Here is a 17,671-nt window from a genome sequence, read left to right on the forward strand (position 1 = left end):
AGGAGTTTGTGAGCTCCTTAAGGGAAAAAGCTTAGTTTTCTCTATTCCAAGGAACACCACGGTGCTGGACACACCTGCTGATTGATCCGTGTCAGGCCCCCACCCCGGGGTGGGATACGCATGTGAAAACTGAGGGAGGGGGAGGTGGGGGAGAGCATGCACTTCTCCCCAGGCACCATGCAGCTCATGCTGTCACACGTGCAGTGCCTTTCACAGAGCGCCTGCCGAGGGGAGGGGCAGCTAACCCAGGAGCACGTGATCCTTCCCTGGAAAGTGATTCCCAGCATGGACTGCAGCAAAATCACTGTAGAGCTGTATAATTTATAGAGAGCTGAGTGTAACTACTACCTATACACAGCTGTCTAGCTAGCTGGGTACATATACATATTGTCCATAACTTATGCATAATTTATAGCCTGGGCCCAGCCTAAGAGCTTTTGAGCCAGTATCTCCAGGCTGGGGTTCCGGATCTCTCGTACTTTCCGAGCCCCACGAGGTGCTGTTAATGCACAACCAGGGTTGGAGCTACTGCATCTGAAGAAGCTCCCACGTCGAAACCTGGCTCTGAGACTCTGTCCTAAACACCCACAGAGCTAAGAGTCTATTATCCGCTGATGTCATTTGCAAGGAGGAAGGTCAGATCACACACCCTACTCCATGTCCCCCTCCCAAGTCACATGATCCTTAGCAATTCGGAGTTTTACCTTCACCCTTAGCCTATGTTCACAGCCGTGGCCGCCCGCTGTAATCACCGGGGAAACGTGAAAAAGTGACTGACGCCTGGCTCCCAACCCTAAGGCTTGGGAGCCGGAGCCTGAGGTGTAGCTTGGACACTGAGGTTTTCTAAGGCTCCCTGCATGACTCCACTGGGCGTGGAGTTGGAACTAAAGTCGGAAATCTCTGTAGCCTAAATCCTCCGGCTGCTGTTCCCTTATTTCTCATTCTGTCCTCAGGGAAGACGTACTACAGCTGGTCTTACATTTCAAACTCCTTTTGAAACCCACTCTCAGCTTTTTCCTCTCCAAGATAAATAATCACAAACCCTTTCATCTTTCCTAAGAGGCCTTATTTCTTACCCCACCCACTGTTCCCTTCTCTCTTCTCTGGACGCTCTCCAGGCGCTAAACATCCCCGTCAGGCTGGGGCATCCAAGACGTCCTCCTGACTCCCCCAAGCCGTGTCCTGCTGACGCGCTGGGCTGTGTTCGCTCCAGCGGTGGCTCTGAGTTGCTGACTCAGTTCTTGGTTTCCAGCGATGACGATTTCAGCGATTGAGGAACCCCCTGTACACACCAGCGGACTACCAGGCAGAAGCCTGAAGAAGTGACTATTGGAACAGGGCAGTGAGCTCTGCAAGGCGACCAGTGTGGGGGGAAAGGCAGAAAGAAAGGGCATAAATGGAAAACGAGGCAAGAGCACATTTCGGTGTGATGAAAACAGTGGATATCCTAGAGGCAGAAGCCACCATTCAGTCCTGGATCTGACGATCTTGGGCCATCCATTCCACCCCTCAGGCCCCCCGTTTTTCACACGTGGAATAAGAGAGTGAGACTGGATCACCTCTTGGTTTCCCTTCAGCTCTGAATCTTCCACAGCTGATCCCAGGCTGTGATAGAAAAAGGAGGGCTTCCCCGGTGGCGCAGTGGTTGAGAATCTGCCTGCCAATGCAGGGGACACGGATTCGAGCCCTGGTCCGGGAAGATCCCACATGCCGCGGAGAAACTGGGCCCGTGAGCCACAACTACTGAGCCTGCGCGTCTGGAGCCTGTGCTCCGCAACAAGAGAGGCCACGATAGTGAGAGGCCCGCGCACCGCGATGAAGAGTGGCCCCCGCTCGCCGCAACTAGAGGAAGCCCTCACACAGAAACGAAGACCCAACACAGCCAAAAATAAATAAATTAAAGAAGAAAAAAAGAAAGTCCATTGTAAGTTGCCAATTACTTTAAAAAGAAAAAGAAAAAGGAGACGGTCAGCTCTTTCCACATCTCCCTGACCTGCCCAAAGTCTGTCTCCCAGCAACTCCAGTCATTCCAAGAGTTAACACTGTCCCAGTTCTGAGGAGCAGGGAGTAAAGTCCAGACCTAGCGCCACTAGAATGAGCTTCTTTAAGACAGTACACTGCCCCCTCCCGAACACAGAAAAGTCTCAGAGCACTCAGGCCCTTCAGCAGATACTTGAAACATTTAAATGAACTGAAGATATTTTTCTCAGTCTCCAAGAATTAGCGCTGTAGATAATGACTACAGTAATTAGTGTTCACCCCTTCATCAACAGCTATACTCACCGAAACGCAGCACCATAGAAAGCCATCCATATTGCAGGGATGGCCCTGTGCTGGGCACTTCAGCATACTTTTTCCTTAGTCTTTATTGACAACCCAAGAAGACTGGCATCATCCCTGATTTATAGGTAAGAAACCGAGCTTCTGAAAGGAGAACCAAATTGCCCAAGATTCCAAACCTACTACTAAGATACACAGTTAGGATTTGAGCTCAGGTCTCCCGCAGGTCCTCCTGCTTCACACAGCAGAGGCAGATATACCGTTAATGAAAGTTAGTAAAGTTAATAAAGCTGGAGCTTCACGGCCCCTCCCTTGCATAGGGTGCCTTCCAATCCCGTGGCTAATTTTGAATTCTTAATTATGCACCATTTTGCATAAGGAGGGCCTCCACAAGTGACTAAACTTCAGGTCCTAGAAAACCTAGATCCAGCCCTGCACGCAGCTTCCCGAGTTCACAAAAACACCATCTTGTGTAGTAATTTCAGTCTGAGGGCATTTTTAAAACATGAATTCAAGAGGAATCGTGCTGGCTTTCTGCTCTGTGAACGATGCTGGTACTTTAACGAAGCAACAGAGTGTGAATTCCCCTTGTACCATTTGAACGCGGGTCATTCACTACTCATTCTTTTCCCACCCTTTCTTGGTACCCATGGGATTCTTCCCCCATGACAGCTGTGGGTTTCCCTCCTGTCTCCCTGGGGCAGGCCTGCTGGAGGGAGTTTCACCCTGTGGGCTCTCCACTCTGGTTTTCACAGCCCCCTTATTCTGCCCCAGAGCCGGGCTAAGGACTCAGCTCTACCCCTCCTGCCGCCTTGTTCTCACAGTCTGCTCCTTGGACCAGAACCTGCGGCTGATGGGGATTGAGCCTCAGCTGCTTTTAGTAACCATCAAGGCAGTGCCTGTTGGTCACTTGGAAAGGAATGACTTGAAAAAAGAGGAGAAAAGAGAAAGCATCCTATACCTCAATTTCTGTTAGATGGGCCCAGAATTTTTCACATTTCAATCCACCTTCTTCTCTAACCCCATCAAAATGTTGTTTTTGGCTGCGTTGGGTCTTCGTTGCTGCGTGCAGGCTTTCTCTAGTTGGCAAGTGGGGGCCACTCTTCGCCGTGGTGCGTGGACTTCTCATTGCGGTGGCTTCACTTGTTGCAGAGCATGGGCTCTAGGTGAGCGGGCTTCAGTAGTTGCAGCACGTGGGCTCAGCAGTTGTGGCTCGCGAGCTCTAGAGCACAGGCTCAGTAGTTGTGGTGCACAGGCTTAGTTCCTCTGCGGCATGTGGGATCTTCCCGGACCAGGGCTCAAACCCGTGTCCCCTGCATTGGCAGGCGGATTCTTAACCACTGTACCACCAGGGAAGTACCCCCCCATCAAAATATTCTAACACTACTTTTTATCTAGGGTTCCCTTCATCTAGACCTTAGTTATCAGATCCCTCTTCTTTAGATTAAAACAAATTTTCCTTCTTTCCTCCCCTCTCTGCAAACCAGAGAGAGTGCAGATACAACTTTGGAAAAATACAGCTTAGAAAAGAAGTATCTTGGAAACTGGGGATTTTGTGTGAACTTAGAACACCACCTGCTTCTCCCCCGACCCGTCCACTCACTGTCTCCATAGCCTTGATACCCCTGCACAATGGCAGCCATCTCATAAATCAGAAAAATCTTAGAGAGAACTTAAGCTATTCACACATAATATTTCCCAGACACATTTTTCATGCAAAGATAACCCATCTTTTAGGAATAGTTTAGATACTGGGTTGGCCACAGAGTTCCTTTGTGTTTTTCCGTACCATCTTATGGAAAACCCAAACAAACTTTTTGGCTAACCCAATCCTACCCTATTGGCAGCAGAAGCATGGAAAAACTGATATTAGGATTCCTGGAAATCTTAAGACTATATAATACTAAGACATGATTTAGTAGATCTATCTAGATCTAGACAGACAGGTAGATAGATAGATAGATAGATATCCATAGAACCTAGAGCAGTAGGGGACTTCCCTGGTGGTCCAGTGGTTAAGGATCTGCCTTCCAATGCAGGGGATGCAGGGTTCAATCTCTGGTCAGGGAACTAGATCCCGCATGCCACAACTAGGGTCCCGCATGCCGCAACTAAGGTCCCGCATGCCACAACTAAAAGACCCCGCACGCCTCAATGAAGATCTCACACGTGTCAACAAAGATCCCACGTGCTGCAACAAAGACCCGGCACAGCCAAATACATAAATAAATATTAAATTTAAAAAAAAAGAAGAAATGCAAAGCAAACACACGCAGCTAGCCCTGACCCACACTCTGCTGAGGGGTAAAGTTGCCATAGTCAAGTGAATGTACAGGAATTGCCTGTCAGTAGCAGAGATGACAGTCTTATTACCTTATTACCTTGGAAAGGAAGTATTACTTATTAGTTTACAAACCTGGGATGAGATACTTTCAAACTCTGAATTCTGCTTCCAGTCTCCTCTCTCGCCTTATCCTTTCTTACCACATACCAAGATATCAATTTACTAAGCTGCCTTACCCATCCCTAGGAACTAAAAAATAGAACTCTCAGGATGAACGGGAAAGATAAGAAAAGAGTCATTTCCGTGTTGAGGGAATCCTCCCATTTCTGTATCTGTGAATGGAGCTCAGGAATGGAAAATAGAACAATTTTTGCTGACAGCCTCCAAAAGCATGAGGCTACAGAAGAAAAAAGAAAAATGTACAGAGAGGAAACAAATTTGCAAAGCCTCTTAATTACGCATACTGTGAGACTTATCAATTAAAATATTCAAGGAAATCTGATTCCTTCATCCAGAATTGTGACTTAAGGATTAAAAGAACGCTTTGCATAGACATTAAAAGGGATATGAACAATTTGGAATGTGTTCAGAAGAGAACTACCAGTAAGGTCAGGGAACCCAGAACACTAGAAAGAGACTTGATGAGATTTGGAGGTTTCTGTTTCTCTAAGAAGAGAAAATGTTTGTTCTACTGAATGCCAAAGAGCAGTTATAATTATCCCAAATTGCGGTGGTCTTATAAACATTTAGCCCAAGTGAAAAGAGTTACTGCTTTTCTTCTCATGAACATGAGAGAAACAAAGCCATCATACTTTCCCTTTTCAATCTAACGTGAATAGAGTGAGTTTTGTTGAGTTTCCTTTCTCGGGCACTGCAGTGCGAATCTGATGCAGCGTCTGGCTCACAGGGACGGTGTGAGGTAGGCAGACAGACCCTGGGGACCCCTGCCTCCTGGGGTTCACGGCTTCTGTGACCTCCTCCCCTGAAGTGTGGGCAGGGCCTGTGACTTCGAACCAGGAGAATGTAGCACAGGTGACAGGCCGTATGTGATTGCGTGTATGTGACTGTGTTATACACGATTGTGACGTCTATCTTGCTGGTCACCCCCTGTCTTGCTGGCTTTGAAGAAACAAGTGGCCCCGTTGGGGAAGCGCATGAGCCCAGGAGCCGAGGATGCAGCCGATGGGACACGGAGGCCCTCAGTCCGACAGCCCACAAGGAGCTAAATGTGACAACAACCACGTGGGCTTGGAAGCGATCCCTCCCCAGCCAACATCCAACAGCACCTTGACGACAGCCCAGGAGACCCCGAAGCAGAGGTCAGAGCCCAGCCCTGACTCCCGACCCACAGGAATTGTGCGGTAATAACTGTGCTGTTTTATGCTGAGACGTTTGTGGTAATATTGTTACACAGCAACAGAGAGCCAACGCAGTGGGTACATTGAGTGTAAACACACACACACACACACACACAGAGCAGGTAGAAGTTTGGGAATGACCACATTTACACACACAGAGACATGCTAGGTAGATGCTCAAATACTTTGAAGAGTGAATGCAGATGCTGTAGACACCTGAGAAACGTAGCCAAGAGAGGAATAATCTAAAGAAATTTGTCATTCCTCACATCAATTAATTCAAGATGGAACAAAAATTTAGTGTAGACAATAAAACTATAAAAGTACTAAGCAAAATCGTGGAGGTATTTTTATTATCTTGTAGAAGAGAGTAAGTCATTCTAAGCATGTCAGGAAAATCAGGAATTATAAAATTAAAGAGGTTAAGTTTACAGCATGAGATTTAATAACGCCTATAAAGAAAAAATATAAATAAGGTTAAAAGACTAATAAGGTGGTCAAAATTTTGCAACACAAGACAAATAATGTCCTCAATATACATAACTCTTAAAAATCATTAAGATTCCATTGAATGCAAAACTATACAGCCATTAAAAACAATACAAATCTATATTTATTGTCATATACAAATGCTGACATTAGCAAGTTACAAAGCGGTACATTCATGTAAAGGTGTACATATCTGTAGATACGCATACCTAAATATACACAGGGAGCTGTCTGAAAGTAACTTTGCTTAAATCTTAATGTGGTCATTTTTGGGTAGAGGATGACTTTTCATTTACTTTTTTTAAAATATTTTTGAAACAAATGTGCATGTACTGTTTATTTAAAAAACAAGAAATATATTTCCCCCCAAATTTTTAGAAATATTAGCGTATTTACAAAGAAAAAAAATCTATATTTGGCAGAGAAGTTAGACAGCAAAACAGCTGATAAAGAGACACCAATGTGAAGGATTCTTAAAGGAAAGTAACTTTATGCATGGGATCGACACAGATACTTTGCAATCATCTTTGGAGACATCATCTCAGGGAGAATGCTCTAAGAGAACTTCTGTCACTGTTAATTCATGAACCAAAGTGGAAAAAGCAAGACTAGAGATGTTTTTAAACAGCCTGGGGAGAGCATGGGAGGCAATTTTGAATTTGATACTACAAGGTATAAAGGGAAAATAATAGAATGGCCCATCAACTCCCATTATCAAGTTAATGATCTTATACTAGTAATGGTTACATGTGCCGGCTAAGAGGGAGACAAAAAATGTGAAAATGTGTGAAATACCCTCCTTACACACAGTTCTGAAAAAACCAGATTCCTTATCATGCATTTAGCACTGCGATTCTCAAACCTGGCTGCATTTTAAAAATCACCTGGAAGCTTTTTTAAAAATCCTAATGCTTGGGTCCAGAAAAGGTAAATCTATAGAAACGTAAGTAGATTTGTGGCTGCCTGGGGTTGGGGAGTGGACACAGGGAGTGATATGAATGGGCATGAAGTTTCTTTTTGGGGTGATGGAAACATTGTAAAGTTAGACTGGAGTGATGGTTGCACAATTCTTTAAATTTACTGAAAATCCCTGACTTGTACATAAAACAGTTTCATGGTACTATACCTCAATAAAGCTGTTCCAAAAAATACTCTTGCTTGGGCTCTACTCCAAGATACTGTGATTCAATTGGTCTGGGGCGAGAGTGGCAGGAATGGTTTTAAAAGTTCTCCAGACGATTCAAATGTGCCACCACAGCTGAGAACCACCAATTCAGTGATATGAAACCACTTTACAAAATTACTTGCAGGTGACCACGGCCAGGTTCTTTGAAATGGAGCATATACAGAGCTTTGGACCACATTTGGTTTCCACTGTCCATCCCCAACTCTACAACGGAAGCTTGTCATGGTCATCGTGAATGCCACCTTGTTGGGGTGACTATACAGGCATATGGTTTCACTTTTAGAACTGTAGCTTGAAAGCTAAAAGGATGCTCTGAATATATATGCTTAAGGTGGGTATGAAGTACGTTGGAGTTTGTTCAGATCAATCCAATGAGTTTGAATTTGAAGGCACTCAAAGTCACAGCACATGAGAAAGAATTAATATTAAGCGGGAAGATTGAGGATGAAGGTCGGGAAGTAGAAATAATGGCTATCCTTAAACACTGAAAGGCTACCAAACAAGGGCAGTTGAACTGGTTTTCAGATTCTCAAAAGAAACAGGATTGCCGCAGAAGGCCACAGGAAGATGGATTTCAGTTCTCTGCAAGGAAGATCTTTACAATAGTCTTGTTCTAGGCATTGTGCTAATCCTGGAAATACAAATGCAGTGACTGAGTGGTTCTCCAATGCCAGCAGGCACTGCAATCACCTGGAGGGCTTGTTCAATCCCAGGTTGTCGGCCCCGCCCCTGGAGTTTCTGACTCTGAAGGTCTGGGGTAAGATCCAAGAATGTGCATTTCTAACAAAGTCCCAGGTGATGCTGATGCTACGGATCCAGGGACCACACTTTGAGAAGCTGTAAATCTAAGTGTTATCAGAGCTCCATGAAAGGACATCTAAATCAGATCAGGAGGAGAGGAGTGATGGGAAAAGACTTCGCAGCAGAGGTTTGGGGTGTGCTGAACTTCGAAGAAAGAGAAAGTACGAAGGCACAGAGTAATGTACAGGGTGAGTGAGAGTGAATGTACAGCGAGGATCACAGGCACAGACCAGCAGCCACTCAAGTTAGTTATTGGATGTTTATTGTACACAGGGTACCGTTCTAGGTGCTGGGTATGGAGACAAAGGGAGCAAAGCCCCTGCTCTCACGGAATTTGTAAACAATCATGCCTCATGCTGCAAAGTCCCACGAGGGAGCGGAACAAGCTGTTGTGAGAGAAGGGGGCCTCTGAAGAGGCAGCACTTAAGCCCGACCCTCAAAAATGAGATCGAAGCCTGGCGTGTTTAGGAAATGAAAATCCATGTGTCGGAAGTACAGTGGCTGCGAGTGTGTGGAAGCAGACGCCTGTAGAAAGATAAACACGAACAGATTCCGTAGAACAACGCAGTGAACATATCGGCTCTTTAGACGGTTTATTCTGTAGAAATTTGGAAGATGAACTAGAGATCGACCAGACTAAAGACTAGTCCGAAAAAACAGGTGAGAGTGGTGAGAACTTAAGTGATGCATCACAACAGGAACGGAGGAGACGGAGATGAAGATGGGAGTGAATCTAAAGGATTTAGTGACCATCTCATTGCTCACGGGAAGCGAGCGGTCAGCCAGGATTCAGGATGGCTCGCAGAATTTTGGCTTGGGCACCGAGCTGTGCTTTCGGTTAGGGTATAGAGAGGAACTGGTTTGGGGGTGAGAAGGTGGTAAGTTTAGGTTTTGACACAAACAGTTTGGAGTGATTAAAACGAATACAAGTGGAAGTGTTTACCAGTTGATTAAAGAGCAAAGCAAGCCAGCCTGGGCAGGTGATTTTGATTTGGGAAACAGCCGAATTAAAGTGTTAGCTGGCGGGGGCGGGGGATGAGGGCACCCGAGGAGGAGATACAGGAAGAGCCTCTGATGACACCGTTCGAAGGGTAAACAGAAAAGAAGACTAACGAGCAGCTGCAGGGAAGAAAAATTAGGAAAAAGTAGTGGCCGAGAAGCCAATGGAGGAGTCTCCCAGAGGGAGTGGACAAGTGTCAGGTGTCATATACGAAGTGCAGTGCCCACTGGACTTGGCAACGTGTGGTCAGTTATGGCCTCCGTGAGAGCAGCCTCAGTGGAACGTGGAGAGGAGGGTCCAGATTACCGTAGATTGAGGGATCTGAAAGTGAGGTGGGGGGACGAACGGGGCTTGGCTACAAAGGAAGGACCAAGAGGGCAGGACAGGGAGACAGGGTCCAGGAGCACGTCAGAGGGAGAGAGCTGAGCGTATGCACTGAGGGAGGGCGCGAGGTCTCTGAGGAGGTGAGGTGGGATGGGATTCACCGGCTCGCCCGTTTGCCTACGGTCTGTGTTGGCCAGAGGACAGACACCTGTTCTGAGACAGATGTGGATGCTGAGCCCTCCTGCTGGCTTCAGTTTCCTCCGTGTTACAGGGGAGGCCTCTGCTGAGGGAAGAGAGGTGGTGGGATGGGGACTGGACAAGAGACCAAGGTCTCAAGTGTCTTTAAGAATGGAAGGGGTTGCTGGACCTTCAGGGCTGCTGCCCTGCTCTGAGAGCCGGCCTCCTTGAGTCCGTTTGTAGAGCTACCCATCAAGGGCGTGTACTCAGCAGTATTTAGCAGCGACGACATCGGATGGCGGAACCGACAGGGGATGAGGTCCTGCAGGGTCAGAGTGATGGAGAAACCACCAACCACGAAGCTTAGTGCCAGGTAGAAAGGATGGCAGGGTTCAGTCAGGAGACTAAAGCCACCAGGGCCCGGGTGGCCTACTGGTCTCAGCAGAAAGCGGCCCAGAATGAGGAGGGCAGGGGACGACGCTTTGGCCGGAGGGAGAATTTCTCACTAAGGCCAAGTAGCTACCAACTCAGGAGGAGGGAGGGGCACGGTTAGGTCTGTCGGAACGTGTCTGATACACTCGTCTTACTGAATAGCACAGCAAGATGCTGGTCTTGGGGCACACGTCAAAGTGCATGATGAACTCCACAAAATTCAGACCCAAATGGAGACTATGGGTGTGCTCTAATATGAACGTTAGTGACCGAGACTTAAATTTTCTAACAACAGAATATTCAGCAGAGCCTGCGTGTTCCCTCCTCAGGAGTACGGAATGGGAATTTGGATTACATGTCCAAAACCTCTCTACTATCCTCCCTTCTCAATTCCATCAAAGTTTTTGTAAGACATCCTTAGAAACGTCTGTCTTACCCTCCTTCAAGGAGAGGGGCTGTAACTTAAATGTCTTTGTATCCACAAGAACCCACACATGGTAGGAAACAGATTCCAAAAAGGGAAGTAAGCAACAGAAGGTCATACAAAGAGCTAACACCCAGATCAGTTCATTCCTAAATCCAGCATTCTTTCTTATGTAACCCTGAAGTTCTCACCTGGGCTTTTGAAGTTTTTGTTTTGAGGGGGTGTTGTTTTTGAAACTACATTAGATTCTGAGCTCACCCCTATGTCCCTGGCAACTCACCAGAGTTCCTTACTACGAGGTTCACCAGCTGGAGCCACCAAACCATCTTTAAGGCTGCTTGTGCCATCTTTATTTTGCATTAACAAAGATACATCCTGGCTCCACAGACGAGCTTAGAGAAAATCCTTGCCTAGTAAAGAAATTTCATGGGACTTTGTCACATGGAAACATTAAATCATCTTTCTGCCTACTAAAAGCAGGGCAGAAACACACTTTAAAGAGCAAATAGGTGAGAAGAGTCAAGAAATTCCAAATTCCACTGTTTGGTCACAGCATACAGTCCTTGAGTGTGTTCTTCTGTATTGTTCGTTCGTTGTGTTATCTGAGACTTCCCAATGCAAGGCTAAGCTTCCCATGAAGAGATTCTGGATCTTCAACGTACTGGTATCAACCACAATGCCAAGGCCCCAAGAAATACGTGATCTAAACTGGGTGGATTCCACACAACTTTTAAAAAGAAAAGAATTTGTCAATCTTACGAAATTTCATGGTTTTTTTGTTGTTGTTGGCAAGAAAATTCTTTTCCAAGTTGAGATAACCAGTTTTTTCTTCCTCCTTCTTCCCACTAATTCTCCTCCCTAACACATACATACACAATCAAACACTTCATGTTTGAGGCCAATTTCACTGCAGGCAGAACCTTAACATTTTCAGCAATGATCTGTCCCTCACGCCTGCATGACCTGATAACCTTGGCAATGAAAAAAAGGGCCATTTACTTCTCTGAAGTGTAAGGTGCAGTTTGAGCTAGTTTTAAGTACTAGGAGGCCAAAGGAAAAAGGAAGTATTTCTTCATCTTTCCTGCTTTTATTACTGGTTCGCTACAAAGGGATAAACCGCTTAAGAAATCAACGGTGGGGAAAATGTCTGAACATTTTCATTCAGACGCTGGACTCTTGCTGAAAACAGAGAAAGGTGAAATCTGCAGGAATCACTTCTTCTACTTCACGCTTTCTGAAAACACTATTCTCAGCAATTTAACAGGCTAATTACACCACTGGTGAAGTTATTTGAGGCCAGTTCTTTATTTTATAGAGAGCAAATGCACATTAGAAACTGTTCTGCAACAGGTTAAAAGTGGCTCTCAGATCAATTACCAAAATCTACCTTTACTTGGTTACCACTTAGAGTTGCCACCAATGTGAATGACAGGGTAGGGGGGACCTGAGCACACACACAATTTTTTAAATTTTTTAGATGTAATGCAAATAACCATACCTAACATTCTTTCAGAAAACAAAAGAAATGCAAAACATGCTCAAAAAAACAAGAAATCAAAAGTTATACTTTTCATAAGGCACCACCAAAATCCCTGGTAAATCAGAGTCCGTATTATATTTAAGTGTCTCACTAACAGGTAAATAAACATGTAAGAGAATAATCAATAGGTCTTGAGGCTTACAAAAGACATTCCTGTTTAGACACCTTGGAGTATTGCAAAAGTAAGAATAAGCAGGACACATCTTTAAAAACCCGTCACATCCTTTCCCAGTGCACATCATTCGTTGCATAGTGGTGACTGGATATGATCCAGACCAAGAGAAGACTAGAATTCCAAAATATATTAATATCCATTCTTTCCTTCTCATGCTGTAAATACTAAATGCCATGGCACATCCACATCCAAAGTAATGATATGCCTTAATTAAAAACAACAAAAAAGGTGGGATTTCAAAAGGTAAAAGGCAAACCAATTGCCTACTTTTAAAAATTTATACTTAAGGACGTACTGCAAAAGCAACTTTTTACACACACATGAAGCTAGTTCATATGTAAACCTTTACTGAACCTGGTTATGTGTGGGACTTTGCTTAATTTTCCCACAATTTTCAAATCCCACTTCAAATTGCCACTTTCTCCTTAAAAGGTGGATAATCCCTCCCTTTGAAAGAAGGGCTTTCTCAGTTTTCCCTTTCACCCTCCTACTTTAAGCACTGGCTGATATTTGCACAAATGTACTGTAGAATTAAAATATTGCCAAGTAGGGAGTTTCTCTTACATCCACTGAATTGCATCAGAATCTAAAAATTAAGAGAAACAAGCAAGCTGACATTTCTTGGACACGTGTCGAAGACAAAAGAAGAGAAGTGAAGCACGGGTGAAATCGTTCTCATCTCACAGGTCAGCCCTCGCTGGGGTTTTGATTATTCAAGTACATCGCGGGCGACCCAGGTTTCACATCTGCCGTTTCAATTATCTGAAGCGTGACGTGCAGTAGCTGTTGTTCCATGATGCCCACGTGTGAGTCAGGAAGAGCTGGGAGGCAGCAGCTCGGGAAGGAGCCTGGCCCTGCATCTCCCCACACATCTCTGCGGGGTCACTACAGGCAGCGAGGCCAACCCCGGCTGGAAGGACCACGAGACAGCTGTCATTGCACTTGCGTGGTTCCAAGGACCTACTCTTGACCTACCAGTTTTCATCTTCCTTTCTATAACCTTTGCCAAAATGGTTTATAATGAACGTAGTGAGAAATACCTTTGAAAGAATTAACGAATAAGTTAAAGAACGAGTGGTGAAGAATTGCGACTCTGAGGAGATAGGAAGGGTAAAGAAACATTTTAAATCAAGTTTTAATATGAAAGGTTACAATACCGCAGAATGGAGTTAAGTTGTAAAATAAGTAATTTCCTCTAAGTGAAAAAAACATCATCATTTCTTTAACAGATGAACCTTAGTTCACTCATTACAAAATTACACATTTCTATATATTTTTCTTTTCTCTTTCTTTTTTTTTAACTGTCTCTCATCTGTTCTCAACCTTTGGTCTAAATGGTCAAAAGTCAGACCAAATCCTCTGTGACTTTCAAATAAATACAGAAAATCCCACAGTATCAATTAAACGATATATTTGAGTTTCAAAATGTCCGAAGATAAACAGGGAGCTATTCATAGTTGGAGACTGCCTTGCGTTTTTTTCTCAGTCAAATATGCAGGCAAATACCTATTATGAACATAAATTGTTCCCTCAACAGCCCTCTATCCATCCAGCACACTCCAAGCGGCAGAGCACCTTAGCTGTCTTTCTCAGCACCTCATGCCCCTCCACTGATAGCCGAGGAATAAAGGAAAAACAAGGTATTTTTAAGTGTATTCCGGGCAGCCATCACTTAAGACTGCATTCAATTTTTAACCCACGAGCACTTGCGAAGACTTTTACAGAGAAGACCGAAAGGCAAAAAACATTGTGCTTTCTTCTATAATATCAACCAGATGAAATTCTTAACTAAGTAGTAATATCTTTATGTATTGAGAGACTGGCAAAATGATAACTTATGAAACTGGTTACTTAGTTACCTTGTAATTTCCATTGAAATCTTAAATCATACACACACTTGAGATGAGATTTTAAGACCCATGCACACCAACACTTATGAACCTCTTAACAGGCCAAGACACTCAAAATGTTATATGATATTAAGGGAGAAGTGACTAAAAACTAGGTAGTAGAACCATAGAGAAAGCATTTCCAGAAACTGGATTTCATAGGAAAGGTTTTGCTTTTTTTAGTAAGATGCCTTTTGAGTTAAATCTCATACCCACGCAAACTGTGACTGGACAGTACATTTCACTTCTAGTTACTAGAAGACATTTCTTTAAAAGAGATCGGGGCAAAAAGGGAAGACAAGACTAAAAGCTGCTCTCTGGGCCCACCCTGCTCCCCCCTTTTAAAAGGAAAACTGATGAATTTAAGTCAAACCACAGATCTTTAAACTAAAATAAAGGGACACAGGATAGTGAAGACAAAACACCATTTTTAGTTTGTTTGGTGGGTTTTTGGGTTTTTTTGTCCTAAAAAAAAAAATTAGTCCCCTTCTAATAAGAGTTTCCATACAGCTTACCTAACACCTTCACAAGGACACAGAACACAACAGGAGGGAGAACACAGCACTGTAGTTCCAAACTTTCACGTACAAAACAGAACTACCATCACAGATACAGTATGACCAGGTTTCCCCACAGAAAGGGACAAGTCCCAACACACAAACGAAATATAATTACCTATTTGAACAAAACCAACATGGAAGATCTGGTCGGGCTAGGATGGAGAAGGAAGTGCTAACTCCTTGTACTACAAGGAAGGAATGGGATTCCTTTATTAAAAAGCAAGACGAGAAAGCAAGCCCCCAAATGGATTTTTGATGCTGAAACTCTGTCATAAGCTGCTGGTAACGGTAAATATATATATATATATATATATTTATATATATATATATTTATATATTCATATATGTATATTAAAAAAGGAAAAATAATCTATTTATAGAACAGTCAGTAGTCAGAGACATTTAGAAAAAAGTAAAAACAAGTCCTTTTTTCTTTTTTTTTAAAAATGGATTTACTAAAACAACTTTGTCACCCAGAGGTACTCTAAGCCCACGTCTTCTGATGAAGCCACGTGCTGTGCGACAGCATCTGCCGTGGGCCACAGTCAGAAACGGCCAGTCCTGGAAACCACAGCCAGTGGGGGCCGGGCTGCAAGGCAAGAGCTGTTATTTGCTGGTCTTGCTCGGGGCCACGCCTGAAGCCTGGTGGCACCCGGTGCGCTTGTGAATGAAGGGTTCCCCGAAAAGCAGGCACCGCTGTGGCTCAGTCAAACATTCTGACTTGTCTTCTTTGCTACCGCAGAAGCCTGGATCCACGTACCTGCTCTTCTTTAAAATGCAGACCCAAGACAGCAAGACTTCTCAAAGCCAAAAAAAGGCTCCTTGCCTTGAAATAAAATCTCTTCTTCCCAGAATCCTATCTAGTCAGACTTCTGAACTAGATGCCATCCTCCTCCTTAGGAAGATGAGGTGATCTGCCTTCTCAACTGGGGTTTTCTTCTTGGTACAAACAAGCACATGGAGCTGAGGTCTACAGGCTGTGCCACTACCCATGGCCTCTAACAGGACTAACTTCAGCCCTGGCCCTCTCCTAGCTGGATGTGTAGGGCGTCAAATGCCAGGGCAGAGCGGAAGGAAACTGCTACTCTACTCCTCTCCCACTGGCCTAACTAAGGAGATCCAAGTGATCAGCACCTCTGGATGGTGCTGGCTGCAAACCTCTAACTAGTACCAACTGGCCAGAAGCTGCATCCTACATGCCCTGCCAGCACACCAATGCACTAATGCCAGCCAGCCACCCAGGAGCTCAAATGTCTGGCCTTAATGTGACAAGCAATCTCAGAGGAGACACGAACTGAAACACTGGCTGCTGGACCAAAGCAGACACCCTCGGCCCAGATGTGCTGACAGAGAACGCAGACCCCACGTCCATGCAAAGAGGAAGTCGGCTGGGAGGACTTGCTCAGAAGGCCATTCGTCTTTGGAAGCAACATTCTGAGTGGATCTAAACCACTCTACTGACTAAGGTCTCTGTGTGGTCCGTTTTCCCCCATGTCCCAAACTAACCCAGCATCTGCTAACTGGTCTCTTTAAGATCCTCCACTGGTAGTTTGTAGCTCATTATGAAAGAAGGAGGTGGTGCTGGACCTGGGCTATCCGGCCCCTGCTTCTTTGCACAGTTTGTACAGATGTAATCTTCATTTTCAGCCATTTCTGGAGATACACCCACACAAACTTGGTGAAACCACTCATCACAGCCACCATCACACTGCACCCAGTCTACCTGTTGGAGACAAGATCGGGGAATGTTTAGGTTACATACACATTAAGCCTGGAATACAAGCAAACCAAAGAGCTTTCTTGGCTTAAATGAAAGCAAATAATTGGGATGCCCAGAGACAGACAATGACTTCTTATGGGGTTATTTTTTAAAGAAAGAAGCTGGGAAGTTAATACCCCCAAATTATTTTTTCCATAATATGTCCACAAAATTAGGCCTCTTAGGTACTCCATTACCTCATAAATACCTGGGGCTCCTTGTGAGGCAGAAACATGTTTGAGAAAATTTGACAAAAAAGGAACTTCTAATAGAGCAGCCAAGTAGTTTTAGCTAATATTAACAATTTCTAGGCTCTAAGACAATGCAATTATCAATCAAGAAAAGAAGAGTACAACAATGTGAAGGCAATCCTGTGTATTAGCTTTATTTCAAAGAGATAAGCCAAAGTACTAAGAGCATTAAATACCTTTTTAGAAAAGCAGTCACATAGGCCACTTTTTAAACTAATATTTTTTATTCTTCTCTTCTTCCGTTACAAATACAACTCCCTATAAAAAGTTAGCAAATATCAGAGGTCAAATCTTACAAATTAACCAATTAAAACAGTCAAAGACACAGGTCAATAGATCACTCTGAGGTTTAAAATTAAAGTCTGGGTAACTGATAGGTCAGTGGCAGATGCCAGGCAAGCTCTGACCCTTCAGAGAACATTGTGATTATAGGAGGCTAGAAAAGGACTATTGTTTGGTGACTTTAAGCCTGGGGCATATAGTTAACAGTGCGGTGATTTGGGGCTTTCCTGTCTGGCAGCTGATTCGGGTAGTTTTTACAGCTATGCCACGGCGGATTAGAACCTTTAATATAAAAGAGCTACTTGCCCTTCTCTCCCCAGTACAAAAGTTGATAACTTCACTAGCAACGTCGAAGTCACTTACAACAATGAGCTTTGCCAGAAAACAGGGCAAAGTATGGCGTATGAAGTGATCAATTAAGTACTTCAGTACAGCTTATGAGAAAGAACAGAGGCAGGAG

The 17,671-nt window shown here is 44.3% G+C and overlaps 1 protein-coding gene across 8 annotated transcripts in view; it reads right to left on the reverse strand.

Annotated features, from left to right (window-relative positions):
• Positions 1 to 6,720: 6,720 nt before the first annotated feature.
• The window catches only part of KDM5A (lysine demethylase 5A), an 86,278-nt gene continuing 75,327 nt past the window's right edge, over positions 6,721 to 17,671 (reverse strand). For 7 of the 8 annotated variants that reach the window (XM_082422061.1, XM_082422058.1, XM_082422062.1 and 4 more), the window contains one exon: positions 6,721 to 16,642. In XM_082422061.1, the coding sequence (XP_082278187.1) occupies positions 16,436 to 16,642 (207 nt within the window). In that variant the 3' untranslated portion in view covers positions 6,721 to 16,435. Of the gene's footprint in view, positions 16,643 to 17,105; positions 17,188 to 17,671 lie in introns of all 8 variants that reach the window. The other variant, XM_082422060.1, reaches the window with a different exon arrangement.

Source organism: Balaenoptera physalus, assembly GCF_965194825.1.
Source record: "Balaenoptera physalus genome assembly, chromosome: 13".
Classification (NCBI taxonomy): domain Eukaryota; kingdom Metazoa; phylum Chordata; class Mammalia; order Artiodactyla; family Balaenopteridae; genus Balaenoptera; species Balaenoptera physalus.